A 24,006-nucleotide genomic window follows, 5' to 3' on the forward strand; every position below is an offset into this window, starting at 1 on the left:
AAAATGTGTAGCCTAAAAAACGAGTGACATCACTTACAGAACCTTTAAAAACAGCTAAATCCCAGCTACATTCATGTGCTACTTGTTTAGCTACATAGCAATGTGTCTTGTGGAGAATCCAGTGATCAGCAGAGCAGAGCGAAGTCTCAGCGTGCAGAGCAGACATAGTAACGCCACTCAAGAAGCAATTGTCTGGAAAATTATTTAAATGAAATGAGCAGGTTTGACCATGGAGATGGGAGATATGGTTAGCTTGACTGCAGTCGTTGGTTGCATGGGTGGTCAGTTTCAGTGTCCCATAGTGCTGTGATGTCACGTGAAAACTATGAATAGGACACTTCCAACCAGCAGTTTTGCACGAATGGCACTATAAGGCAGCTCCTGAGCTAACTAGAGGGGCACTCAGGCTGAGTGAGTAAAAAGGCACTTTGTTGTGACCTTAAGGTAAAAATTATACCTTAGAGAGTATGTCATTGTACACGGCCAAGTTATTTGTAGTAAGTTTAAAAAAACATGCTAAACACCACAATTATACTTTAAGAATTTGTGATAGTTCCATGAAAACCAGTTTATAAGGCTGAATATAAAAAACAAAGTAACTTCAGCAGCTTTTAACTTTGAAGAAACTTGACATGTTTTTTTTTTTTAACAACCATTCTTTATTTTGTCTGTTTGTTTTGTCTTCTTCTACTTGAGTATGACTGTGGTCATTACCATGGACTAAACCTGTGTTTCTCAACGGGGGTGGTACAGCCCCCCAGGGAGCTTTGAGAGGATGACCGGGGGGCGCTGGAAGCAATATTTTGGGCGTTTGTTTTAAGGCAAGTTTACACCAAAGATTCACAACAATACCACTTAACACTTTAAACCAGTGTTTCTCAAATTGGGGTACATGTACCCCTAAGGGTACTTTGGAGTAATGCAGGGGGTACGTGAAATTTTTACAAAAATGCTTATTTCAAAATACGTCAAGGTGGGGGGTAAGGGAACTGGATAATAAATAGAGGGCTGGACCAAAAAATGTTGAGAACCACTGGACTAAACTGTGTTTAAGATTAGTCATGAGCAACATTTGGCAGTATGTATTTTCTATTAACAAGCAGTGACATGTTTTGCCACTAATTTGCATCTTTTAAAGTGCAAAAGTTTCATGTGCATATATTGCAAGTTTGACGCTGAAACTATTTATGAAGCAAGGACTTCCACAATCTATTCAAGACAGACACTACCATCGTACTGTCCTGCACCATGCAACATCACCACAACAAGGTGCTGGAAACAAAGTAGCAATACCTGATTGTGGGTATCCTGTCCAGCCGGGACTCTGGGCTCCAGGCGAGAGCATCGACCCGCAATTCATGATGAAAAGCTCGAAGAACATTGAATTCAACCCCCTCAATCTCCATATCCTCCTCCTGTGGGAACAAGTGTGCATTTAGAAAACAATAAACTGGGCATTACTGTAAGTAAACCGGGTTGTGTGAAGCTGCATCTCTCACCTGGAATAGGCAGGTGCCCACTACCACATACTGGTTTCCACCGTAGGCCAGAAGAGAAGCAGGGGTACCAGAGCTGAAAGGACTAAATTCAACCACATGAACATAGTCCTCGCATGCCACAGTGTAACTGGGACTACGGCTAGAGTCCTCCTGCATGCTGGGTGTCCTGGTAAAGCTGGCTTCTGATCAGAGCTTCAACTGTAATACATCAGAATAAAAGAGGACAAGGTACCGTTACTTTGTCACTGTTAAAAGACGTACATCTGCTTAATAAATCACCTTAGTATACTGAACAAAATTTGCCATTGACCTGAGCTAAGGTAGGCTGACAATATATATTGTAAGATGATATAGATTATACTATATTGCTATATATCATTACAATATAGATTTGGATATTAATGATAGAGATTTTGTATCTATATCCCCTCACTCCAAGCTTGAGCAGGACCTCAAGTACTGTTTTGTGAGAACATAATTTATAGTGGAATAGAGATGTGGAATATTATGCTAACTTATCATGTTCAGTTCAACGGCATAAACAAATTAAATCTATAACTTCAGCTGACATAGATCAAATAGTTCATATACCTCTGAAGAGCACAGTTAAATCAGACACCCTCATAAGGTATGCTTGGATGCTTGTAGATAACGGTAGACCAAACCTCCTTCAAAATATCTACTTGTATTGTTTATTCCAGTAATCACAGAGGCATACACAGCTGCTAGTATGGCATGTGGGTATTTTTACTAAACTATATCGATCACCCTTCAAATCGGCAAACACCAAACACACGAAGCAGAGCTTTATTTGAGATATGTTTAACTGAAAATTGGATATTACCCAAACTTAGCTAGCTGTGGGCAAGTCAGAGGTTGGACCGATATTCCCACAATAAACCTGGGAGAACAGGTCGAATCTAGGTTATTTTGGTACAAGTATGCTATATATATTGTGTACATTATCTTATATGAGATAATTTTAAATCCACAAGTCCAGTGTTCATGTTACTAACGTTACACATTAACGGCAACGTTAACGTGTCACCGGGAAAAGAGCTAGCTAAAACATGACTGCTATATAGAAGTGCACCGCTAGCTAGCAATTAGACAAACAAAGGTTTACATTGCCTATTTTTATACTTTAACGCTCCGACTAATAAGGTAATAATTAGCTCTTGGTTAAGAGAGTCTATTCCGATTCAGAATCAAGTACTGAGTGATATACTTTACCACTTTATTTTCAAGAATTTCTTTGAATCAAATGGTACGCGCGTTTGAAATGTTTTCAAGCTGTTTCCGGGTACGACATGGAATGTACCATTTGAGTACAAATGTCAAGGGTGATTTCGCGCAACGTAAATTTAATCTATACATCTAAACCACGTCGCATAATATTGGAACATTGTTGCGCTATGAAGTAAAACGTGTGCTAAACAACACTTTCTAGTATTATGCCACGAAACAATGAAAAAGTAATGCAGTAGAGAAATACTTTTTAGTCTAGCTCTCCCATTGTTTTCTACTAAAACCTGATTGGTCAGGAGGCACTAAACGTCATCGGCAGTTTAAAAATTCAAAACTGCTTTTTGTCGTGGACGTGTATTCTCGGAGACTGCTACAATATTAGAGGTTTGCACCATTAAATTAACATTGTCCGTGATTTAGTGCAGCCATCAACATTTGATACTCTTAATTATATCTGTGCATCGTGTGGGAGCTGACATAAAGACACATCGTGATACGTGTTTTGAAATAAATGGTTAAGTTACTAAAACTAAAGTACCATTGTGCCACTGAGGCCAACGAATCAAGGATTTCCTTTCGATGAAAAAGGAAAGACATTTTAAACAACCTGTTCAGAGATTACTTTTGTCTTTACTTCAAAGTCCAATGGCTTTTTTTTTACTCCTCCAAAGTCGATTTCTAGTCGGCTTTCTGCATACAACCTGGTTTATTAAACCTCATGTTTTAAGAGAAACTAGAGTAAAGGGATTTCACATATTGGTTGTAAGTCTATTAAGGAGTAATTTCCTTTATTGCTGCTTTATAGGAGAACATGGAGGCTGTAGGAGACCGTCTGAAGGTGATGGTTAAAGTCTTCAGGAGAGAGTGCCACAGGGTTTTACACTCTGAGAGGACCACCATTCATGGAGCTGATGGCATGCTGATGTTGCTGCAGCTGGCCATGGCAGATGTTAATAAGCAGGTAACAGTTCATTCCTATTATTTAAACAGCTTCTCTTCAGTTGGATTCGGTTCAAAATACTTTTTGTCCCTCAAGGTGCAAAAAGTGCAAATGCATTTATCTAAAAGCTACGCAACATAAACTGACCACTTATGCTGTGGCTACTGATAATCGTGTACACCTTTTGGGGGACTTATTTAAGCTGTATGAGGGATCTCTGCTTTGCTGCTAATTTTAGGCACCTTGCAGAGAGATGAAAACTAACACTTTTAAAAGAAGAGGAATAGAACATTGTTAGTATACTGTTTTCTTGCTGTAAGTTTAAGTTATCCGGCAGGCCCCAAAACAAAGCTGTACGAGCCCAGTTCACATCATCATCATCATCATCATCATCATGGCATAATTCAATTGAACCATCAGGCTGACTGTCATCACGTCTATAACTGATGACATTACCGCAGTGTTCCGGCTGAGACCGCTCATGGCCCATTTTTGGACAGCAGGAAAAGGTCTTTCTGCTTTTGAACTGATTGGTTCCAGGCCGTCAGTAATTATGGCTGCTGCTTTCACTGTTTTCTCTCTTCCTGTGACAGCACTGCGGAGAGTTCAAAGTGGCTCTGAGTGATGTCCTGATGGCCTGGAAACACTTACTCTTTGACAAACTTCACCTGCCACCCCCCAACATTGCACGCTTGGAGAACTATGATCTCATCCTGGAGACATACGAATCCTTCCTGAAACGTTCCAACACTGTGGACCTGGTTGATATCCTCTCCATGTACAAACAGCTGAGCCTAGTGGACTCAGACCCACAGGAGCCTGTGAGCCCGGTGAGCACGAGCTGGTTGAAATCAGACTGATGATGTTGATTGTGGATGATCAGATTGGCTTCTGAGTTAGAGATAAGGTCAATCAATGTATCGCTCTAATTACGTTTTTATTCTTTTGCCAAGATCCAGCTGTTTGAGTTTTTATCAGGTAACACGGATGTTTCAGAGTTACCAGATTCTTCAGTCCCATCAACACCGTCTAGTAAAAGCAGACCCTGCAACTCCCAGGTACGCCCAATCCTGCTTTCATACAATAAAATGTGCAATTTATTTCATAAACCACCATGAGAAACCCCTCTTTCCCCTTTGCCCTCTACCCTCATATAAAGTTTTTTTTTTTTTCCAGGAAAGTGAAATGCCTTTTCTCCCTCTGGCAATAATCCATGCATTTACTTTCCCCGTCTTCAGTGTACTTTAATTTCTGTCTGGAATCCATCCTGCTCTTATTGACAGGAACTCTATTTCATATCACTTAGATTTAAGAGCGCAATGTGAATTCAATTACCAGGCAGATGTTTAAAGTAACACAATGTGGGACTGGACAAGAGCTTCTGTAACAGAGTCTCTCTCTTTCCGCCACTCTTCTCTGTCACTTGTGAATTTATGAGTTTTAAGTGGAGGCTTGCTGCTGCACTTTGGAGTTTAATATGTGCTGTCAGCTGCTGTTTTTAGTGGTTTTACTCCGGCAGTAAAGCTACTGTCCGTTTTTGGTAGTTTATAAGCACAACCTGGACTGGCCTCAAGCCAAATGTTTTACTAACAGAATAGTTCGACATTTTGGGAAATACCTTTTTATCTCCCTTCTGGTTGTGAATTAGATAAGACAACAGATACCACACGCTTGTCTGTCAGTAGCTTAGCTTAGCACAAAGACTGGAAACCGACTCAAACCGTTAGCCTGGCTCTGTCAAAAGGTAACTAAAGATGCCTTCAAACACCTCCTTAAGCTCACTAACACACAACCTATATCTCGTTTGTTTAATCAGCACAATAACAGAAGTGTAAAAATGACAATTTGCTATTTCTGGGCTGGGATCCATAACTTACTCCAGTCTCTGCTTGTTGCCTGGCAACTGGTCCCAGCCATAAAATACATTCTGTTTAACCTTGTGTTGTCCTTCGGGTCCCCGGGACCCGTTCAGTTTATTTGACGTTTTTGCATTGGCCTGGCGTTGAGCTTCGGGTCCTCCGGTGACCCTCGCATACTATGGGATGTCAATTCACGTGAACTGGCACGGGGGGGTTCCCAGAGACCCGTGCTGCGATCGAACGCGCTTGGACAGGCTAATACAAAATGTAAATAAACTAACCAATACAAGGGTTAAGCCTGTTTCTAGGGCTGCTCCCTCTTAGTCGATTAGTCGAATAATCTGTCGTTTTGGTCTTAGTCAACTTAGATTTCTTTAGTCCATTAGTCATGTTTGATGCTTTTTTCATGCTGAATGACTTATTTCCAAGAAACGTACGAGCACATCTCTGGTAAACACAAGAATTAAAGTGGTGCTTTTGCATGACTCTTTGTGGAGAAACTCAGATTTACAGAGCTGTCGATTAAATCAACTAATCGATTAGTCAATACAATTGAATGAGTGTTAGTCGACTAAGAATTTCTTCAATCGAGCACAGCCCTACCTGTTACCAGGTCTTTTTGTTAAACTAAGCAAACTCACTGCAGCTTTATGTTTAGCAGACAGATTTAAGAATGGTTAGTCAATTTTCTCGTATAACTCCTTAACTGATTTTTTTAAGCTGTTTTCTAACCAAAATGATAATGATACTTGTTTATTTGATCTATTATCAATAGGTACAAATGGCAGTGAGAAGGGTTTTCTGCTCCTATCTGAATTTGCTTGTGAATGCCAAGAACGACATGGCGCTGGCGCTAACCATTGACGTCCCTAGTCGCACTCTTGGACGTCAGGCATTTACCGACATAAAGCATGCTGCACATAACAACAACACTTCTCTCTTCTTGGTAAGAAACATCCACACCCAGCATGTGCTTAGGATTGTACTCAAGTATTTGGTTTAATTTAGTGTTGTTGGATTTCTGGGAGATTCTATAGGGATCATGGGATAGGATAGGCAAAAATAAGCCTTGGCTTCAGCCTATTTCTTTTTCGGTTAGCTACGGTAGCAAATTGTGGGAAATAATTGTTTCTTTCATGTATGTTAACCGAAATAAAATTATTCATCATCATCATTCTTAGACTTTAGCAATGATGTATTCATACTGTAGTGATTATGTCCTATACTTACTGCTGGTTGCTAATTTCGATTATAGTTTCTAACGTGTACTCAGACAAAACGATATCCAGTCCTTTCCAATGGTTTGCATTTTGCGTCCTTTATTTTCCACGTCCTTACAGCGTTCACTTACAATAAATAATAAGTCATATAAAGTCCCATAAACAACATAATCCGAGCACAGTTTAAAAACTGTTTGCTCCTCTTCTTCAATTAACGCCTGTTTGCATCAAAACAGGAACTGAAATTACCCAAGGCCAGCCTCAGCCTTTACAACACGAGGCAATATCATGCCCCCTGTGGCTTGGAGGAAAACAACCCATATGGCTCCTACACACACTTTACAAAAAAACTGAGTAATCCTCTCACACCATTTGGGCCTCTTTCATGCTTTTGCAGGCTGTGACATCTTTTGTGAGGGCCATCCAGCTCGGAGGGAAGGGCTACGCTCCAGCTGAGTCTGACCCACTGAGGAAACATGTCAAAGGCCTGTCTGACTTTGTTCAGTTTCTAGACAACCTGGAAGAAATACTGGGAGAGATTCCTGACCCAAGGTACACAATGCAGCTTAATCCAGGCTCCCACTCGCTCCCTGTCTTATACTGTTGCTTTTGAGGTAATGCCTCCCTTCTTGTGACAGAATCGGCTGTAAATGTTGTGAGGCAGGGATGTGCTCCATTCAGGACTGGATTTTAAATCCCAGGATAGCTTTCTGAATTGAAGTTGTAAAAGTGTTAGAAGTAGAGCTGGGCAATATGGAAAGAAATCAAATATCCCGATATTTTTGACCAAATGCATCGATGCGGCGATATTGTAGGGTTGAGTGTTGGTGCTTTCACAATATATTTACACAATGAGAGTTTTGATAATTAATCACCAATAATGTGGACACAATGACTAAGTGTATAAAGGAAAATAATAGAACAGCTACAACAGTCTGGTACGTTCAGAAAATGACATCACTTTACTGTAATGCAGCCTTTAAAACCAGGAAAAGTATCATGATATTACGATATCCAAAATTTAAGACTATATCTAGCCTCATATATCGATATCAATATAATATCGATATATTGCCCAGACCTAAGTAGACGTGAATGACTAAAAACTCAAAGGAAAACAAATTACTAATAATAATTAATAGCCTGATAGCCTGGCACTATTCAAAGTTTTTAAATTTGCCTCGCAGCATCTCTGAATTTGACTAATTATTACAATTGACCTTGTTTGTTTAATCTGTACAAAAAAAGAAGTGCTGGCTAAACTAATCGCCTATTGGTTCTTCATATAGGTGTGAACAAATCAAGGTATGGTCCATCTGTCTATGTTGTGACAGGATGTCCCAAAATGCATTAATGTGACCCTAACTGGCACAAAGGACTTTTAAAATCATGGAATGCCACTGGACAGTCTAAAGGTCTATTTGTTTGTGGCCCTGGTCCTGCAGTACTTTGAAAGACTGCATCATAATTGTGCCTGAAATCCAGACCTAATCAGACGGCAATTTTGGATCACCACAAGGCATGGAAAATTCTAGGAACTCATCAGGTTTGTTCTGGTGAACCATTGCTCGTGCTTAAGCAGGAGACCATCAAGCCGCTAAGAGTCACTGCAGTCTTCTTGTCTGTGGTCCAGTCAGAGACACTTTTCAAACATTTCAAAAAGGCATCTACAAGCAACTTTCCATTTCAAATAATGCATTGTTACAAAATGCTGTACTTAATTCAATGTAGTCTAATACACACATACACATTTCCAGAGAAATCATCCTGAGCTGATTTAAGGAATACAGAGATTCCAAGAAAAGTTGAGCATGCTTCGGTATCTACCAGCTGAGGGCGAATACACAAACTATGGATTTATGACTCAGTGGGATTTTTTTTCTAATTTCTTCACATCTTCCTGCAATTAAAGTTCAGTTTAAGTTTCCTCTCTCTGGTTTAGCCGATTCAATTCTTATTAATTGAATACAATTCTGCTCTGTGTGTGTGTGTGTGTGTGTGTGTGTGTGTGTGTGTGTGTGTGTGTGTGTGTGTGTGTGTGTGGGGGGCCGATTACTAATTTGTTAAAACACATACATACAGGCCTGAAATACACACACACACACACACACACACACACACACACACACACACACACACACACACACACACACACACACACACACGCTCATGTCCTATACATGCACAAATGGAGAGATGTCAGACAGCCGGGTGTATCGGCATGTGCACCTGCGATCATAAAATCCACCTGTCCCACTGCAGCTAGTTATTAATTCCTTCAAATCCCTGTAATGACTCCCATCTGAGCTTCTCATGATAACATTTGGATTGCTAAAGCATGTTCATCTTTGCCACATCAAAGCCTGTCTTTGTTAAATAACTTGCCTGTTTGGAGCTCTTTCTTTGATGAATTATCATCAAACCTTAACTCCACAGATCATTCTCCATACCATTACAGATTATTTGGATGTCAAAGCATTTGGCACCACAACAAAAGCGGTTATCAGAAATGATTTAGCCGTTCAATCGTGTGAGGGTCGAGCATTTGAGGTGAAGCTGTTGAAGGCACGACGTAGCCACATCAACACACTGTGATGTTTGTGTAGCGGTGGATACGGCTCTCGCTGCTCTTCGGAGGGTTTTCAGTTCATGCAGGCTGATGAGAGCGCTCCACGTCTGATGAGACACTGATGAACTCGGCCAACATGTGTCTTTCAACAGGCAGTGCCTCTACGCTCTCAGTGGAGTACTGTATTTCCTCATACAAACACCTTCGAGAGTTCAGGGCCCCTTGTTCACTGAACATCTGTTTTCTCAAATGATTCTGTTACTGAGCCCTGCTCGCTCACATCATAGCCGGGTCAGGGTCGGACCACCGCCTCTCCACCTTACTGCAATGCTTTAATGCACTTGACTGTTAGAAACTTACAGAAGTGATATGTTGCTAGGGATTTTTGGACATGCGGCACAGAGCATGTGCGAGCACATTTTCTGCTTCATAACTGTTAACATTGGCAAAGCTGCGTTACAGTGAAATAAAGCTCAACTGGATGTTAACCCCGAAACAATTACTCTGAGCCCTTAAAGTCAGTGTCCAATTAATTGAAAGTGAAGCTGCAGTATATCTTTTGAAGACATTCAGACTAAGGCCTGGCTTTTCTGGGTTTTCAGTTTTTAGGAGAGAGTTATTCATGTTGGCAAATATTGGCTGAACTCTTGAACACTATTAATTCCATCCAGATGAAACCCTGTATGTGTGTTCGCAGAAGAAAGAGTCTAATGCTGTCCAAAACAAACGCAGGTTTTTTTTTTTTCTCTACCTACGGCAGAATACCGCTCTCCCAGCAGATGTCATTGTGACTGTCAATGTGTTTTCATTCTCAGTGTGTGTGGAGCCAGGCTGGTGACTGCCATCAGGGCAGTGCTGGTGAAGGGACGCAGCAGTGGGGATGCAGTGTTCACTGCAGCTGAGGAGACGACCAAAGAGCTGAAGGAGAGGATCTGCCAGCTACACCAGATCCAGAAAGTGATTGCTAATGGAAGCGGGACGGGGATAAGCCCTGCCAGGGTAATGTATAACTCTGCTCTCCAGCCAGGCAGCTACAGTTTTTGAGTCTCTCCTGGAGTCCATACATTTATACAAAAACCACTTCATCTTCATCAGCTGTTGGAGCTGACAGTGCAGTGATTGTAGTTGTGTTGCTCTTCTTTTCCAGCCGAAGGCTTACGCGGTCAATCACTGCACTGCATACGGAGGTCGGGACACCGTGAAGGTGCTGATGGCTCTGCTGGATGAAGAAGCGCTGACTCCTCCGTGTCAGAACAAGGCAGACCTGCTGTCTGAGGACCAGCCCACCCTCAGTGGGGCAGAGGGGACCTGCGTCCTCAATTTGTTCAGGTTGGCACAAACAGTCATGACACTTAGTGCGTTTACATGCACAGCAGTAACCGGGGTAGTTAGTGAATAACCGGGTTATGCCAGTTCTCCCCGTATACTGTACATGAGCGGGGAAGAATGGGGAGAATGACAGGAGTAACTCTACATCCGGTACAGTAGGTGGCGCTCTGCCAACACAACGCTTTTTCTTCCGGTTGAACTATGTCAAAATTACACAGACCGATCACTAAAACAGTTAAATTTAACAACTTAATGTTTCGTTTACACACTCTTGTCACAGCGTATGACAGAACAGTGTTCCCGCCAGGTGACTGACAACTTGCTTGGCTCATTATAACGTTATCTGTAACCAGTGTCAGGTGGAACCTTGAATTAGATTAGACTTTCTTCACTAGCACAGGATTCAGTCAGAGTAGGAAAGACCCTCAAACAGCAATTAGACTAGCATGAGGCTGTACAACTCTCCACTGAAACCATATGGAGAAAAAAAATCTCCCACACTACACTCGAACATTTCTCTGGTCAAACATCTGAAATAAATATAGTAATGTGTAAAAAAAAAAAAATATCTATCTATCTATCCATCCATCCATCCATCCATCCATCCATCCATCCATCCATCCATCCATCCACTGGCTGTGTTTGGGGGGAACCTATATTATGTCAGAAGTGCATGACATTGAATGGTTGATATCTAATTTGTTGCAAAAGCCTAACATCAGCTCAGTCTGATACAAAAACCTCTTTTTACACGTTACAACTATGTAAAGCTGCAACAAAGAGAGGCCAGTAGTGGGTAGACTTTGTGGTTAGTGTGACCATGTAACCTTCTTGCTTTTCAATTTCATAAACCTCATGTCTTTGCCTCTCATTGTGGCTCGCCCCTCAGATCCCCTGAAGTGTCTACTGGATGTTCTCCAGAACCTCTAAAGAACCGAGTCCAGAGCCGACTAGACCTGCTCAAACCAAAGGTAACATGGGCCCCTTCGTCCAAGAGCCTCAAATCCAAACCATCAGTTACTTCAAATTGAATCAGATGTACAAACATTGAAAATAATGTCTTTACATCCTGTAATTTCTCCCTGGTATTATATTATTTATTTGCTTAGCTGAAGCTCACATCTTAACTGACTTCCACCGTTCCCATTTTCACAGCTGTGTTTTAGCTCTTAGTGTTGGTTTGAGGGTGCCGTTTAAATCCATGGCATAAAACCACTTATTCGTGGGGGATTCAACCTATTAACCAGTCCTGATGATAAGTTATCCTATTGTCAGGGCTCAGCTCCATTTGCTTACAGTGCACAATATAACCGACTCTATATCTGATATCGATATCTCTTTCTTCCTTCCTTCCTGGCTTTGAGATCAGCTGTTCTGGGATCTGTGTGAGAGAATCTGTCTCATTGTGTTTATGCAGCCTTTGTTGCCAATACATTTTGAGTATACTGACTTAACTGTTTGAGTGCTTTTGTTGTTGCAATTTAATCTACAACAAGCAAACAGGATTGTTTCTATCTGAATCTTGATTTGGCACTAGCAGTTATCATAACAGGCACTCAGCGGTGGAAACTAACTTAGTACGTTTTACTTAAGTACAGTTTCTAAGAAACTTAAAAATTTTCATTTTACTACATTTTCTACTTTACACTTCTTCTTAGAGAGATGTTCATTGTCCCATGAGGGAGATTTGTTTCCAGTCCGTTTCATGCACGTGGCAATATACATGGACAAATACATGAACATCTACTCCACCATATAGGTTGTCCGACATCTACAGTATAGTATATCATAAGGTAAACAATCTGACAGGGATCCCTTAGATTTTTTTTTTTTTTTTTTTTTTTTAATTGCAACCAGCATACTAAGCAGGACAATAAGAAATTGCAGTACAAAAGTGAAGAAAAAACTAGGTTTGAGGTAATAGCATAGTTTGTCCACCAGAGAGCACGAACAAGTCAGTATTTAAGGTCTGTTTGCAGGTCTTGGTAACTACTTTTACATATGTGACAAATGTCGTATAAAAGACTTTGTGGTGCAAAATCTGATAAATGTCCTCAAGTGATGTCACTTGAGTCGGCGTGGGTTTGCGCTGAGGACTACAAGTTTGAAAATGAAAACAATCTGGAGGTGTGTAGTTGGAAAGAAGTGAGCTTACTAGACCTTTTGTAGCCCGCTCCTCACCTCTGCTGCAGGCTAGAAGCTCAAAGCTACATCAGCCGCTACTAGCATCACACACCCGAATCTCCGAACAATCCATCAGCGTTTGAATTGCATTGTGGGTAATGTAGGCGCCAAGTTTTGATGCAAAAGAAGAACGCATGGAATAAAAAAAGACAATTTTTCTGGTTCTGCTGCATTGATTTTGATAATTGTTTAAAAAAAAATGTCCATTGTCCCACAATGCTCAGTGAAGTACTCATATGAGGGATTCATATCAGATTTTCTATGTTCCAAAAAAACAATTTGATTTATATCATTGGGGGGGGTTTACTTCCAAATATCAACATCAGTATCAACTTCAAAAATCCACTATTGATCGGGCTATTCCAGCTACATTGTGCTGCTCAAATACTAACACATCAGTTATAATAATACAATATAATATTTATAATATCACTCTGAAAGGGTCGTTCCGTACCCTAATGCGTACTTTACTCTTTTTACCTTCATACATTTTGCTGATGATACTTTTACCTGAATCAATTTTTAATGCAGGACTTTAACTTGTAACAGAGTATTTTTACAGTGAGGTATTGCAACTTTCACAAGTACTTTTTCCACCATTGTATACACTCCACAACTGCTGGGTCACCTACAAAACACTGACAAGACCAGCTTTAGATTTTAAGGTAGGACTGGTCTTTTAACCTGAAGCAGCTCCACTGTGTAAACTCCTTTTGAACATGTATGCTAAGCACATTTTGTGAAATGGCTCCTTTATTTGATTGCGCTAGCAGATGTCATTTTAGCTTCCCACAATCTGGCTGCCTTCCTGTTTGAGTGCGCTGTAATGGTCCCTGGGCAGCTCGCCGCTTCCTGAACTCTGTGAACGGAAGCTTTCTGCATCAATTTCACTTTGAAGATGCCATATCAGTCGCGTAATTTGACTAGCAAGGGGAACTTGAAAGGTTATTGTTTCCTGTTGTCTGCTGAATGACTTTATCCCAGACTTCTCCAGTGGTTTCATCATGCACTGACGTCAACTGGCACACACAGAGATGGACCGATTTAGTTTCTGCTTTTGGGATGTTTCCAAATCTTTTGTCTCTGTGCCACAAATGATCCAAACACAGAAATAACTTTTAAGCAATTTACTGTTGCTCTTCTTTGACGTCAGTAATGATGTTTGTGAAAAGATGCTTTTGATTATATGATTCAGTATCTACATTTTATTTCAGAGTGATTGTATCGGTCTCTGACGGTGATACTATTAATGGTGCACCTGTTCTCACTTCTATCACCTTCGTGTGAAGCCACAAAGCTTTAGAAATTGCTTGCACCTGCTTGTGGATGTACTTTTAGGAATGTCTTGGGTCAGGTGTCTCCAGCGTCGGTTCAGGCGGTGTGCAGGGGTAATTTCAGGACAGCTATCTTCGGAGGAATAAGGGCCGTCTGACCACACGGTGCCATGTTGGGCTCCCACCTGTTGTAATTGGATTAGACGTTTTCCGTCAGTCATAGTTTGGCCGTGTTCACTCTTCCATTCCCTCCCATTGTTTCAGAGGCGTTTCAGTTATGTTTTATTAGCATGCAACCATGGCTGCATACATTTTTAGCTCCATTATTGAAGTGTGCCTTGTTCTGAGTGTTGCTGTTATTTTAGGTGCACTTTTAAGAAGTTCTTTTGAAAAGCACAAAGGCTTTGATCCCTTTGTGCTTTACGGACCCACCCAGCTTTTCTCGCTGTATTTTTCTCTCCGATTTTACCTCCCTACTGTGGCCCACTGGCCTGAAGGGTGAAATCCTTGGATTGTGATAATCCCAAACAGGCATAGATCAAACAGTGGTTGAAAAGCTGTGGATCTGTGTGCCCCAGGGCTAAGATTGTAGTCTTTCGGTATCATTTACTTACTAACCCTCATACAACTAACTCGGCCTTCTGAAAAGGCTTTCTAATGAGGTGATCCTCTACTGTATGTAGTTGTGATAAGATTAAAGAAACTGATGTATTATTCCTCAGCCTTTATCATCACCTTGTCTGTTGGTCTGTGTAAAAAGTTACATACTGTAAAGAAAAAATACAGCAACGTATATAGGTTAGCTAATTACAGCAGAAGAGATTCATTTGAACTTGTTTTTGTATCTCTTTCTAGAAGATGAATCCTAATGACTTGGGTGATTCCCTGAATGAAATTCCCTGATTTTGTTTTGGCTCCACACACACCAAAGTAAAAGCCAAAAATTAAGGAAACCTAGGCCACCTGCCCGAGTCATTGATACGATCATGAACGTGTCACCATATCATATCCGCTGCATTAAAAAAAATTTTTTTTTATGTTTATTCCAGCCCAGAGACAAAGTCATTCGATCCCAGTTTTCGTGCACATACAAGGATGAAGAACTGCCACTCAACCGTGTGCTGGACTTCCCCAGCACCAGCCAGGTCCCTACCTGTGTGCACCCAGCACCCAAACGCCAAACCATCCCAGCTGTGGATGAGGAGTGCAGCTCTGATGTGGAGGAGACTACCAAAGGTATAGATTCAACTTCATTAAATCCTACTTGTTTTTGTGCTCCCCTACATGCAGAGAAAAGCTCAAAATGTCAACACAGGCGGTGCAGCGTTCTCTTTCTGCTGGGATAGATTTCTGTTTCCTCTGACGCCACACAGCTGGACTCAGGCCCAGACACACCTTCTCAGCTCCAGCCTTGAACCCAGCCCTAGCCCTGGGACTTGTACTTACAATCAGCCATTAAATTAATCTATAAAACTTGCTCACACACACACACACACACACACACACACACACACAGCTGTAGTAAAAACCCAAAAGCACACACACTCTCACACATACGTTTTGCCCATTTCCCTTTCTGTCTTTTGTTCCGTGGGAATTCAGGCTCGGCTCCATCAGGTTACATGACAAATGTTCAATTTCAGCTTCATAGAATAAACACACAGCCCGCTTCCCCGAGCAGCTAACGTCAGCAATTTCGTCACAACATTTTCCCTTTTTTTCCCTACCAGGTTGTCACACTTGCTTTTGCTTTGTTTCAATCTTTCCAGCCAAGTCTACATCTGAATGCCCGAATAAGGAGCAGAGCGGCGTGCAGCGGGGGCCAGCTCTTCAGCCAAGAAGTGGAAATGTGCAAAACAGAGGTGCAGGCCCGGGCAATAGGAAGAAAACTGGCACTCAGATGCAGAGAAAGGGCAACAAGAGGAAGCAGGTGGATTCTGACCAACATGGAGGATCAGAGAACGAGCCTCCACAGAAGAAACAGCTCACTAATGTCTTGGTCCAAATGCAGGGCAAGAATGTCAGTAAGGCCTCGAGTAAGAAGAAGCTGATAGCTGGGCAGGGAAAGCTAACCAGCTTCTTCAGACTCTAATACGGGTTTGTCCTGGTTTCATGTCAGTCTATGGACTTTCTGTCAAATGGCGTTCATACAAAGCAGCTGAATGTTGTTCATTTGTTTTCTTCCACTGACAAATCTTGTGCAGTATGTTCCAGTTAAGGCTGCAACTAATGATGATTTTTAGTCCCAGTTAATCTGTTCACTGTTTTAATATTTTTTTTTTTTGGGAAATATGCTCATTTGCTTACCTGCTCTCATTTGCATACTTGCTGAGAGTTGGATGACTGTACGCTAAAAATGAAGCTATAGCGAGCTGCTTATTTAAGCAGAACTAAACGGCTAGCCCGGCTCTGCTAAGCAAGATATAACTAGGTAATTATTTTCTGTACCAGAAATATTAAATAAATTAATTAATTAGTAAAAATTAGAAGTGCTAAGTAGTGGATTTTTAAAACTTTGGATAGAGCCAGGCAAACTGTTTCCCCCCAGTTCCAAACGGCAAAGGCTAGCTAAACTAGTAAAATAGTAGCATTTAACATACATACATACATACATACATACATACATACATACATACATACATACATACATACATACCGTTTGTTATAACATGTTAAATAGCTTGAGTAGAGATTATGTTAGGGTTTGTCTTTTTTACTTTTTAAACTGACCCAGAATAACACTTTTTTTTCCAAAATTTTCAGTCTTTATGCTAAGCTAAGCTAATTGCCTGGTGGCTGTAGCTTCATTTGTAGCACACACACAATAATCTTCTCATTTAACTCTCAAGAAGAGTTGAATATGTTTATACTACAACCCAAAAATGTTAAAACTATTCATTTAATTTCTTATTCTATAAAATGTCAAGATAGGTGAAATCTTTACTATTGAGAAGAAATAACTAGCACTTTTTTTTGCATTTTTGCTTGAAAAATGATGTAGATTAATCTTCTGTTGATTAACTAAGAGATGTATTGTTTCCACACTAATTTACCCATTCAGCAGTGTGAGAAATGTGTGGCTGCAATGTGAATAGGTCAGTTGGATAGATCATTGGGAGATTTCTGGTCAGTATACTTTGTTTCATCAAGACAAGGCCTACTTTGTGTTTGAAATGTATTTAATCACTAGTTGTACAGTTTATTTAACTTGTAAAATTCCACAGTGAAATCAACTGTAAATATGCAGACTTTTAATAAACTTTTATTTGGTTTTACATGTTTGTGTACTCATTTTCTACATTTCATGATCACATATAGAAGAAATATTTACAGCACATTCAGGGCAGGATGGCAGCGCTATTCTACCCAGCAGGGTCGGTACACTCTTCCTATCATACACCGCAGCACTAAAGGAAAGAAAGAATAAAGTAAGGAATACTTGTATTAGTAAATATGAACATTGGATATCAGAATCAGGTGTATTGGTCAGGTATGTTGACATGAAAACTGGAAGCTGTTATGCTGCATTCTTGTGGTGTCAAAATAACCAAAACAAATTAGTTCCTGGCAGTGAAAATTCATTTGAATTCCCCTTTAAGTTGGAACAACAACTCGGAAAGTCTGAACAAATTTTGGTACATGACTTGCCGAGTTGGCATCATATTACACGGAAACATGGTGGATGAAAATAAATGTTGAGTTGTGGTATAAAACTATGAAATTGCTAATTGCATATAAACGTTTGGCTTACATGTTATTTGTAATATAGTATTAGGTTGTAACCGTCAGTTGCTGTCCATGTAAAGTGACCTAGATTAGTTAGAAATGAAATGTATTCACAATAATCACAAATATATAAAGCTTCAAACTACAAATAAATACTGGAAACAGCTATCAACGTGTTGCTTAAATGCTCTGAGCAAATACAACACATCTTTGTAGTGTCCATGTTTTTATCCACATGACTTAGAGCTCACGAACACACCGAAGTCAGAAGGACTTCCCAACTCGGGAAATGGGACCATCTGAGGAGCACATGAATGCACCATTACTTAACTTTTCTTTTGCATTAACCCTTGGGTTGTCCTTGTGTCAAATTTGACCCTTTTTTCCAACATTTTCTATATCACAAATATGGGTTTCTTTCAACCAAATTGCCCAAAAATAACGATGATGCATTCTTGGCAGGTAAAATTAATGATTACTTTCATTGAATTTTGGTTGATATATTCAATTTCCGGGAACCATCACCTTATTGTGGTGGAGAGGTTTGTGTGTCCCTATGAACCTGAGGGTTGTGTTTTCTGGAGCTGTGTGCTCCTGGTAGGGTCTCCCAAGGCAAAGTGGTCTCAGGTGAGGGGCCAGACAAAGAATGGTTCAAAAACCCTATGAGCCAACGAGGAAGAGGTGAAGTTACCCTGCCCGTAGGAAGCCCGGGGCCCCTGTCTGGAGCCAGGCCCAGATGGCGGGCTCGTCAGCGAGCGCCTGGTGGCCGGGTTTGCCACGGAGCCCGGTCGGGCACAGCCAGAAGAAGCAACGTGGCAACTCCCTCTCCATCCCATGGGCCCACCACCTGTGGGAGGAACCGCTGGGGTCGGGTGCGCTGCCACACGGGTGGCAGTGAAGGTCAGGGGCCTCGACGGACCAGACCCGGGCAGCAGATGCTGGCTCTGGGGACGTGGAATGTCACCTCTCTGTGGGGGAAAGAGCCGGAGCTTGTGCGGGAGGTGGAGCGCTACCGGTTAGATCTGGTGGGGCTTACCTCTACGCACAGTCTCGGTTCTGGAACCATACTCCTGGATAGGGGTTGGACTCTTTTCTTCTCCGGAGTTGCCCAGGGTGTTCGGCACCAAGGTGCTTCTGGAAAACCGTTCGCCACCTCAGGAGGGGGAAGCGGGGAACCATCAAAGCTGTGTACAGTAAGGATGGGACGCTGTTGACCTCAACTGAGGAGGTAATAGGGCAGTGGAAGGAGCACTTTGAGGAACTCCTAAATCCGACTAATACGCTCTATGGTAGAGGCAGAGCTGGAGGATGATGGGGGATTGTCGTCAATTTCCCTGGTGGAAGTTGCTGAGGTAGTTAAACAACTCCACAGTGGCAAAGCCCCAGGGATTGATGAGATCCGTCCAGAAATGCTCAAGGCTCTGGGTGTGGAGGGGTTGTCTTGGTTGACACGCCTCTTCAACATTGCGTGGAAGTCTGGGACGGTGCCAAAGGAGTGGCAGACCGGGGTGGTGGTTCCCCTTTTCAAAAAGGGGGACCAGAGGGTGTGTGCCAATTACAGGGGTATCACACTTCTCAGCCTCCCTGGTAAAGTCTACTCCAAGGTGCTGGAAAGGAGGGTTTGGTCAATAGTCAAACCTCGGGTTGAGGAGGAACAATGCGGATTCCGTCCTGGTCGTGGAACAACGGACCAGATCTTTACTCTCGCAAGGATCCTGGAGGGAGCCTGGGAGTATGCCCAACCAGTCTACATGTGTTTTGTGGATCTGGAGAAGGCGTATGACCGGGTGCCCCGGGAGATACTGTGGGAGGTGCTGCGGGAGTATGGGGTGAGGGGGTCCCTTCTCAGGGCCATCCAATCTCTGTACAACCAAAGCAAGAGCTGTGTCCGGGTTCTCGGCAGTAAGTCGGACTCGTTTCAGGTGAGGGTTGGCCTCCGCCAGGGCTGCGCTTTGTCACTATTCCTGTTTGTAGTATTTATGGACAGGATATCGAGGCGTAGTCGGGTGGAGAGGGGTTGCAGTTCGGTGGGCTGGGGATCTCATCGCTGCTTTTTGCAGATGATGTGGTCCTGATGGCATCATCAGCCTGTGACCTTCAGCACTCACTGGATCGGTTCGCAACCGAGTGTGAAGCGGTTGGGATGAGGATCAGCACCTCTAAATCGGAGGCCATGGTTCTCAGCAGGAAACCGATGGAGTGCCTTCTTCAGGTAGGGAATGAGTCCTTAACCCAAGTGAAGGAGTTTAAGTACCTTGGTGTCTTGTTCGCGAGTGAGGGGACAATGGAGCGGGAGATTGGTCGGAGAATCGGCGCAGCGGGTGCGGCATTACATTCAATTTATCGCACCGTTGTGATGAAAAGAGAGCTGAACCAGAAGGCAAAGCGCTCAATCTACCGGTCAGTTTTCGTTCCTACCCTCACCTATGGTCATGAAGGCTGGGTCATGACCGAAAGGACGAGATCCAGGGTACAAGCGGCCGAAATGGGTTTCCTCAGGAGGGTGGCTGGCGTCTCCCTTAGAGATAGGGTGAGAAGCTCAGTCATCCGTGAGGAGCTCGGAGTAGAGCCGCTGCTCCTTTGCGTCGAAAGGAGCCAGTTGAGGTGGTTCGGGCATCTGGTAAGGATGCCCCCTGGGCGCCTCCCTAGGGAGGTGTTCCAGGCACGTCCAGCTGGGAGGAGGCCTCGGGGAAGACCCAGGTCTAGGTGGAGGGATTATATCTCCAACCTGGCCTGGGAACGGGATCCCCCAGTCGGAGCTGGTTAATGTGGCTCGGGAAAGGGAAGTTTGGGGTCCCCTGCTGGAGCTGCTCCCCCCGCGACCTGATACCGGATAAGCGGACGAAGATGGATGGATGGATATTCAATTTTATAGCATTTGAAAAAAAAAATGTTTTAATGGTTAAACTTTATCCTGACTAAACTTTAACATGAACCAGTCTGTGATCCACTCAACATCCTCTGATCTTAACTATTAGTTAAAAGAATTCATAATTTCTGCCTTTTTTTAATAACTCAAAATGAGGTATAAAGTCATAAAAATGATTATAAGAATGATTGACCATAAATAAAGAAAAACATTGGGGGAAATGTGACAAAAACGTTTAAAAAAAGCATCAAAAGCACTGAAAAACAAACGTCGGAAAAAGCGCCAAAAAAAGTTCATTTTCAATTTTGACCAGAAAAGATAAGTTTATGGTTGACGGGGAGACAACACAGGGGTTAAGAAACATGGGTTTGCAGATACTTACTGCCGTCGTCAGTGTTTCTGCGACCAATGGTAGAACTGCGCTCGGCAGGAGTGTGGCTCAAGCTTCGGTCTGTGAGCAGAGGAAAGCTCCGGGTGAAGGCTGGGTTCAGCCCACGAATACTGTGTCCTTTCAGCCCCATGTCCTGAAACACAGTATCGATTAGTGATTGCATGTAGACCACACATGTGCTCCAGGATCTGAACTCTGGATCTTCACAGTTGCAGCAAATTTGCAACAGCTTTCAAAGATTATCTTTTCACTTGCAGCACAGGTATTGGATCTGTCTTTACCAGCTGATCCAAGCCACAGGAACCCCAAATGGAAGAAATATGTTTCCCCATTTTTATTATATCACTGTGGCCTGTTTTCTTACACCCCCGGTTCGCCCAGTTGGCTTTGTTCTCTCCAACATGGCTGCCTGTTCCCCATTACCGCAGAGATAACCACCATGTTCATGACACACAGGAGACGCAACCGCCAGATAAACTCTTTACACATCGCAGCCAAACATTTGAGAGAGCACAGATATATCATCATTCTTCCCACTGTGATTCCAATAAATCTTTATAGGCTTGTGATCATTTGACCTTTTCAGCTAATAGTATTTCCTGGCTTTCCAGCGCTGCCGTAAAAGTTTTTCATAGATGTGAATGAAATATTGACTTAACAGTAGACACGAGGACGGTGACCAATTGAAAGGGGTCAAATGTTCAGTCACAGGATGGACATAATGTGCTCTTTGTTGTTGTTGAACTACGTTGAACTGTGGTTGTTTGTGGAAAGAAATCTCATACAATAAATAGTTATGATGCATGACTGTTATTGGCAGAGTTCAATGCCTACAAACTGAGACTAGCCAGATACATTTATGTGGGATAAATTAACTAAGAGTAGTCCAAATAGTGGGTAACTTTAGACAACTGCTGGGTTGGTTCACCAAAATAACAAAAGAAAGAGAACCTTGACAACTTCTCCATCCAAAGACAAGTGTCCTGGGTAGTCTGGGTAATACACAGAACATGCAACTAAACGTTTAACATTTCAATGGCTTATAACTGTCTATAAAGAATTAGTACATTCTTTATTAACCATTAATAAAGCTATAGTTACGCTTTAAACAGCTTCAAACTTTGAAAAGTAATCAACAACTGTGATGTGACACTTACTGAGACGATTATGATTTTAGGGCTTCCGTCTTCATCCATCGCGTTGGTGTCAAGCATGAGGTTTCGTCTGTACGAGAGAGGAACCCCAGCGGGCGCAGTCATGGACTCATCCCCCAGGAACAGGCCATCTTGCTCCGTTACGCCGTCTTCTCCTTTAGTTGCAGGCATGGCTACAGTGACCAAGTGGCTGCTCAGCTCAGAGAACAGCACCAGAGTATACAGGACAGAGTAGACAGAAATCATGGTGTCTACAATGTTAAGTTCGATCTCACCTAACGAATGTTGTGACTGGGCTCTCGGCTGTCTTATATATTCAGGGAGAGGGCATTTTGCTTACAACTGTTTAATTAATTGTCATGTATCCTGCAGGGGTGCATCCCTCTTAACGGCCAAAGGTCTCAGGAAGTTTAAAGGTCACAACTGTAATTTTAAAAGCTGTTCCCTTCGTAAAGAAGAAGGTGAATAGCTCTATTTTGTCTGTTTGGAGATGTGATGAATTCAAATGGATAAATAAAGGGATACATGGAGGGTTGTAATTTTAAAAAGGCTCACAGGAGGTCAAAGTGCAGGAATTAATGGTGTATCTTTTCCTTCAGAATCCACACGCAGAATTGAACCCAGCAGGTTAGAGGACAGAGACCATTGAGTGGTCTTAGTGAGTCAATTTCTCTGAATAGAATCAATGGCTGCACATGGCTGAAAACAATCCTATGATGGACCATCCACAGAGGTCAGTTACATTTATGAAAGCAGCAAGACACCAGATTATTACAAAAAAAAAAAAAAAAAAAAGGATGAGTAAGGCAGACAGAGCACCTCTTTGCAGGTTACACGACACTGCCTTTTTTGTTGAAGTCTAAATAAAAAAATAAAAAAAAAAGCAGCTTGCAGCATTTTATTTTTTATTATTGACAGCCACGAAGACCCACATCTGGATTCATCCAATTGGACAATAAGAAAAAATACAAATGACATCAGACGCTTTTCTAATCTGAGGTTTTTTTCAACGCAGCTCCTGAAAAAATGTGAGGCGCGAGCAAAAAGCTTCACTCGCATTAAAAACAATTAAAAAACACCGCCCAGGTTGCTGAAAAGCGTGCTTCTGATCGAGTCCTAATAGTGAAGGAATAGTTTGGCATTTTTGGAAATGCGCTTATTTGCTATCTTGCTGAGTGTTAGAGTTAGCATGGCGAGTCCACACAGCATTCCAGGATGGGAGGAAAAACGTGCTCTGGTTTATTGGCATTTCTTCAAACCTATCACAATCGTCTTTGGCGCTAAGCTTAATGGCACCTCTGCTAAATAGCCTCGGCAAGGAATTGGTTGTTTTAGTCATGCAAAACACAAAACTCAGATTGGATAGTCTAGCTAGCTGTCTCGATTTAATTTGCAGTGATCTGAGGAGCAGTTAACCATTGTCCGCATAAATCGACCAGAGTTTAAAATGCCAACACAAAGAAAGCCCACGGTAACGGACATCTGGCCTAAATGAGGGACACCTGTGCAATCCCGGAAGTGCAACGTCGTGTAGACTACACCTGCTTAAACATCCAATATGTAATTTTCTGCCGCGAGTTTCTCAATCAAAACAAAAAAAAAAAAAAAAAAAAAAAAAAAGAGAGCAATTCGGTCATTGTAGTTATCTTCTCCTTTTTAGGTCAACACCTAGAGAGTTTCAATATACTATTGCAGGGACAATGCTACGGTGATGGAAGCCATCACTTTCACGCAGTGTGACGTG

At 42.1% G+C, this 24,006-nt stretch overlaps 3 protein-coding genes across 6 annotated transcripts in view; 1 reads left to right on the forward strand and 2 right to left on the reverse strand.

Annotated features, from left to right (window-relative positions):
- Positions 1-24,006, reverse strand: part of nup37 (nucleoporin 37) — a 36,811-nt gene that overhangs the window by 12,348 nt on the left and 457 nt on the right. The window contains exons 1-3 of one of the 4 annotated variants that reach the window (XM_028570486.1): positions 2,995-3,014; positions 1,500-1,697; positions 1,294-1,415 (exon numbers count right to left, since the gene is read on the reverse strand). In XM_028570486.1, the coding sequence (XP_028426287.1) occupies positions 1,294-1,415; positions 1,500-1,655 (278 nt within the window). In that variant the 5' untranslated portion in view covers positions 1,656-1,697; positions 2,995-3,014. Of the gene's footprint in view, positions 1-1,293; positions 1,416-1,499; positions 1,698-2,343; positions 2,676-2,732; positions 2,957-2,994; positions 3,015-24,006 lie in introns of those variants that run through there. The other 3 variants (XM_028570482.1, XM_028570484.1, XM_028570483.1) reach the window with 3 other exon arrangements.
- On the forward strand, positions 3,048-17,397 carry parpbp (PARP1 binding protein). Its single transcript, XM_028570481.1, has 11 exons — positions 3,048-3,131; positions 3,553-3,708; positions 4,281-4,517; positions 4,641-4,745; positions 6,322-6,492; positions 7,164-7,318; positions 10,151-10,334; positions 10,483-10,664; positions 11,554-11,635; positions 15,172-15,358; positions 15,892-17,397. The coding sequence occupies exons 2-11, from the start codon at positions 3,559-3,561 to the stop codon at positions 16,212-16,214; spliced, it is 1,776 nt and encodes a 591-aa protein (XP_028426282.1). The 5' UTR covers positions 3,048-3,131; positions 3,553-3,558; the 3' UTR covers positions 16,215-17,397.
- pmch (pro-melanin-concentrating hormone) lies at positions 17,369-23,520 on the reverse strand. The gene is made up of 3 exons (XM_028570487.1): positions 22,266-23,520; positions 21,100-21,241; positions 17,369-17,529 (listed from the first exon to the last, which is right to left on the reverse strand). Exons 1-3 carry the CDS (start codon positions 22,506-22,508, stop codon positions 17,480-17,482), a joined length of 435 nt encoding a protein of 144 aa, XP_028426288.1. The 5' UTR covers positions 22,509-23,520; the 3' UTR covers positions 17,369-17,479.

Source organism: Perca flavescens, chromosome 23 (genome assembly GCF_004354835.1).
Source record: "Perca flavescens isolate YP-PL-M2 chromosome 23, PFLA_1.0, whole genome shotgun sequence".
NCBI lineage: Eukaryota > Metazoa > Chordata > Actinopteri > Perciformes > Percidae > Perca > Perca flavescens.

Bases quoted from the DNA above. Each gene is read 5' to 3' on its own strand.
- parpbp (XM_028570481.1), top strand. From the start codon at position 3,559: ATGGAGGCTGTAGGAGACCGTCTGAAGGTGATGGTTAAAGTCTTCAGG. The intron at 6,493-7,163 runs GTAAGAAACATC...ATGCTTTTGCAG, and splicing joins ACAACACTTCTCTCTTCTTG to GCTGTGACATCTTTTGTGAG. The intron at 10,665-11,553 runs GTTGGCACAAAC...CTCGCCCCTCAG, and splicing joins TGCGTCCTCAATTTGTTCAG to ATCCCCTGAAGTGTCTACTG.
- pmch (XM_028570487.1), bottom strand. From the start codon at position 22,508: ATGATTTCTGTCTACTCTGTCCTGTATACTCTGGTGCTGTTCTCTGAG. The intron at 21,242-22,265 runs GTAAGTGTCACA...ACTGTGTTTCAG, and splicing joins CTAAAATCATAATCGTCTCA to GACATGGGGCTGAAAGGACA. The intron at 17,530-21,099 runs GTAAGTATCTGC...TCTTTCCTTTAG, and splicing joins CAGAAACACTGACGACGGCA to TGCTGCGGTGTATGATAGGA.